This window comes from Papaver somniferum, chromosome 9, assembly GCF_003573695.1.
Source record: "Papaver somniferum cultivar HN1 chromosome 9, ASM357369v1, whole genome shotgun sequence".
Classification (NCBI taxonomy): Eukaryota; Viridiplantae; Streptophyta; class Magnoliopsida; order Ranunculales; family Papaveraceae; genus Papaver; species Papaver somniferum.
Genome location: NC_039366.1, coordinates 87,606,664 through 87,611,547, shown reverse-complemented (window position 1 = coordinate 87,611,547; position 4,884 = coordinate 87,606,664). Strand labels below are relative to the sequence as shown.

The window sequence follows — 4,884 nt, the reverse complement described above, 5'->3', positions numbered from 1 at the left end:
GGGCTTGCGCAAATATTTTTTTAACAAAGAATAACATTCCAGGAAATTTGAGGTTTTTAGAGATTCTGCTACCAAGAGCTTCTTGCTCAGTATTCGAGCTAATATCTCGATCTTATCTCCGAATAACTAAAGACCACGCAGATCCACGACAAATGGGACATATTTTTCTTTATTCATTACCAGGAATTTCTTGATTATCAGTCAGAATCTTTTGTCAGTTTTACATTCTTCCATGGTGATTCTACATAGCACGGAGCAAGAGGGGCTCAAGCAAAAAACATAAAGTGGAAACTATAAATACATTCGAAAACAAAATGAAGTAGGCACATATTGGAGAATGAATAGAAAATACCATGAAAAAAAAGGCAAGTTAAATACTCTGTCTGTCATTTCCACTGCAACCCCATGTAAAGCACGGAAAATCCCAGCTCTTGACAACACTGCCGTTCCTTGGCCAATATATAGGCCCCTTCTCTGAAGATGATGCGGATCTGATGTATGATAACTTGGGTTAGAACATCTAAGATCATCAGATGACTTGAGAATTTAACTAAACTTGAGATTTTAACTAAACTATTGTAAATAATAACCGTGAAACACAGTGAATAGACTACAGAAAACGAAGGGAGGTTAGAAATTCATTGTGGAAGTATCAGCAAAAGCCAAAATTAGATTGAATTAAAGCAAGCACCGAACCAGTCCATATCAAAATATAAAGAAGTGACAAGTATCCCAAATATAGAAGGGATCCAGCCTTGGTTCGATATTGGCATTAACCTAATTGGTGATACGTAGGTATCACGGGCACCAACCCTTCACAATAGGCAGAAGTAGACACTGTGGGTTGAGGGAACTTTAAAATTACTAAGTCAGTGTGCGATTCATCTGGATGGCTTGAGGAAACTTTAAGATTACTAAGTCAGCGTGCCTACGAACAAGTATACATTTTGAAGGCTTTCGTGCTTCAAAACTTAGGTCGTTGCATTCACCTACAAATGACCAGTTTTACATCGAGCACATGAACAATCACTGTGGAAAACCTAACTTTTGTATTAGCTTCAACTAATTTCTACCATGCGAACTATAACACAACTGTCCCTCTTAGTATGACCTTTTTAAGATCCCATGATACTGCCTAGGAGGCTTAACAATCGGAATGTTTGATTTATAACGGCCTGCTCTTCTGCCATCACTGATTTGCTTCGGTTATGTTGACGTTTTATTAAGCGGTCAACTCTGGACTCCACAAAGAAAAGTTATGTAGTTAGGACTGGGGTTCCCCTTGGGCTTGTTGATCGTGACCTTGTTTGAAATATTCATGCACTGCAGGATTGTTGCCTCGAATATTGCTCATTTCTTATTTCATTAGTCCAATGACTGATTAGTATGCTGAATAACTTCAAGACCATGAGGATTTTATAGCCTCCACATAGTACCAACTACCAGCATCTACCATAAATTATCCATCGAACAGTTCACAACTACCAACTACCAGCATCTATCATAAATTATCCATTAAACAGTTCACAACTAAGAGTTTTCAACCTTACCTGTCTGTGTTCCTTCTAGAGTGATACCACGGGTTATACCCACACTCCATCCACCATCAACGGGTTGCTCCACGGCAACTGAAACTGCAACTGTGTCCCCTTTCTCCACATGAGCACTGCAAGCCAATACACCCGGAACAAATACCTACAGTGAGATCATCGAGATATAGAGTAATGCATAAGAGTAAATTCTCATATTTCAGACTATCTAAAGATTGAAAGACAAGCAGAGTATTTGCCTTTGGATATGTAAATAGAGATCAAAGAACAATCCTAGGCATCTCGATAGTTGAGACTGACGTTGTTGGTTGATTCTAATTCTATATAGCCATAGCTAAGAACTTATTATGCATTACCATTCTACTTTAAATCTAACAGAGAACAAAGGTGGAGCAAACGACATATTAAGTAACTCATTAATCAGAAATTCATGTATTTGATAACAGGTAATCATGATATGTAAAATGTGAAAAAAGTTCTATTAAAAATGATAAAATGTAAACAAAGACATAGAGGAAACAATGAGCTAGGGTTTAGGAGCAGAAACCCAAGAATCTTCCTATAACTCTTTGATTTATCTCAAGGGTGTTACCTATTGTGAATCATGAGATGTAACAAAGGTACAAAATCGCATCTCCCATGCTGGATACACGAAATACAGTTAAGAAACATATGATCCTATAAATTACCTAACCAGATAGACAAACAATTTTAATGGTATGTGCAGAATATAGCATATTACATATGAAGGAGATTTTTGCTCTCATGCGTTACTACTTTGTAAGAACCATGTTACCAGAAGTCAGAAAACTCACGAAACTTGTAATACGTGATTTAACACACTATTCATTATTAAGGTTACACTTCTTTTGATTGCTGAGATTAACATTAAGATATTTGACCAGCAGACTACCTGCACTACAATCAAAACTAAGGGGGGAAAACACTAAACTGAAGCCCAGAGATCATACTTTCTACATGACATGCAGTATAATCCATCCGACCAAAAGAGTAAAAAGGCCTAATGCATGGACAAAGTCACAGAGAAACATCGTATCAAAGAAAGATGTAATTAAGACCATGAAAACCACAAATGTTAGTGCCATGTTTCACAATTTAGTCAACAAATCCTGTAACTACAAAGAGGTTCGTCTATTGTGAACTTGTGATGCCTTACCCACTAGAGTCATTAAGTTAAAACTTCAAACAACTGAAAATAGCTAATATTTTGGAATTAAAACGTCCAACGAAATGCCTACCTGAGCGCCACGGAGAACTGCCTCAGCACATTTCCGGCTCACAATTACCTCTTTCACAGGTTTGTTAAGAGCAGAACTATACTGAATGTCATGTGGTCCTGATCCATTTACAAGTAGAACATAGTCCAACCCAGGGACCTGGCACTTGTTTATAGGAAACTTTTGCAAACTTGATTTAGGAGCATCTCCAGCTAATATTGAGTTCATCATGGTTTGACCTGAAACCAGATTATTAGGCTCTCTTGAAATGCTTCCTTGCTTTTTCCCCATATCAACTTCAGATGTGATGTCAGTGTCGCCATTGAGCGTTTTAACACCATTAGCATCACTACCGTGCCCTGTTTCCTGCAGGATGGTCAATAGCTTTTCTGTTACAGTATCACTTGTTGCCTTCAGAGTATTCACACAAATACAGGAATAGGATGATGGGTGCCTGAGAAAAGTAACAACAAATTTAGCCAGAGAATGTAAATATAACTTATCATATTCAGCGACAAATCTGTGTTATTGTACATTTTGAAAAAGATGATGCAAGATAGCACGAAGATAACGCTAAATTTGGGATTAAAGAATTTAATCAGTACATTTATTGTAACTTAAAGTTTGGCCCGAAGTTTTTCCCTTTGTTGAGAGCGAAAAGTAACATCAAATGAACACTTAAGCCCTTGAAAAGTCAGCATGCCACATATTAGATTAGAACCTATCGAATTGGATCATGTTTACACAAACTATCTCCTACATTACCGAAGCACTGTAGACCCCTTGTAAACCTAAGTTATGATTCAGTTCGGTTATCTGGAGCAATATGCAAAGAACCAATTAATATCACCTTTTTTTTGAGCCTATGTCGTCCTATTCTCTCTGAGATTTGTACAGACCAAATGATGATCTAAGTAAGTATTCTCATTTTTACACTAAAACTCAAGAAACCTAAACAAGTAAACAACCCTTCAATCAGAACCCAAGTAGCACAGCACATGTGATGTAGGACAAGCTTCCGCTAAGTTAACATGAGGATATACTAATATGTGGAGCTGAGATACTAAGCGTGTGGTGGTATGAACTCAGTATGATAAATTTAGGATCTTTAGAATACAATTGAGGTCAAAATAATTTTCAATATGCAAATATAGTAGAAGCAGAATAATTTTCAATATGCAAATATAGTAGAAGCAGAATATAGTTGTAATGCTCTGAATAATCCATCTGGCACCTACAAAAAGGAATAGGATCTGTTGTTTAGCCCTTTACAATAAGGGGAGAGAAAGACCTTCCAAGTTCCAAGTGGTCCTTAAAAAGCTTTGAGCGAATTCCTTGTTTTAGTCATTCAAATGGGTGAAACTGCATCCTAACTAGTGTCTGAGTATCTTCTATAATAAGCAAATAGGAAGAGAATATTTGAAAGAATTGAAAAGCAACTCAGTCACCTAGATAGACAACATTTTATGATAACAATTGTCCAGGATTTTATGTTAACATTCTTGCAAATTTATTTATCCCCTTGATACCACATTATGCTCATGAACATCCAAACCATATTATAAACATTAAAATTGGACCAAGATTTGCACACAGTGCTCCAAATAAGGGAAATTTCAAACTCGTTAATTCTCTAGAGAACCCTATGCATCAAATGAAAGTTAACTTTTCTAAAATCCGACCAGCTTACATCTTGACACAGTACTTTAGAATCTTCACAAACAAACCACGCAACAAATTTATCACAACAAGGTTTTGTGTTCACAAATCTTCCAAGTAAACTTCTTCGTTATCACAAAACTGGTCAAGTCTTACACTAGGAAAAAGCACAAAAATATAGTAACAAACTGGAAACCTTTACCATGCAAAATTAATGACTGCTTTGTTTGTTTTTAGAGCCAGGAAATTTAAGGGGTTGAGTATCTTAGAAACCTAAAATTAGTTCGGGTTCAGGGAAAATATGTTTTTAACCCAATCAATTAGAGAGAAATATAAACAATTATTATGGACATGGAGAAAAATAGAAGAGAGTAGATTGAGACCATACCTTTATTCTTAGTCCAGTGGTAAGAGCAGAGCTGCACAAGATCCGGTCC

The 4,884-nt window shown here is 36.5% G+C and overlaps 1 protein-coding gene across 1 annotated transcript; it reads right to left on the bottom strand.

Annotated features, from left to right (window-relative positions):
* Positions 1-201: 201 nt before the first annotated feature.
* On the bottom strand, positions 202-3,526 carry LOC113312241 (putative methyltransferase NSUN6). The gene is made up of 5 exons (XM_026560999.1): positions 3,510-3,526; positions 2,810-3,242; positions 1,551-1,695; positions 379-491; positions 202-291 (listed from the first exon to the last, which is right to left on the bottom strand). Exons 1-5 carry the CDS (start codon positions 3,524-3,526, stop codon positions 202-204), a joined length of 798 nt encoding a protein of 265 aa, XP_026416784.1.
* Between the last annotated feature and the right edge of the window lie 1,358 nt (positions 3,527-4,884).

Bases quoted from the DNA above. Each gene is read 5' to 3' on its own strand.
- LOC113312241 (XM_026560999.1), bottom strand. The intron at 1,696-2,809 runs GTAGGCATTTCG...ATCTCACTGTAG, and splicing joins CAGTTCTCCGTGGCGCTCAG to GTATTTGTTCCGGGTGTATT. The intron at 292-378 runs GTATTTAACTTG...ATGTATTTATAG, and splicing joins CAGTGGAAATGACAGACAGA to TTTCCACTTTATGTTTTTTG.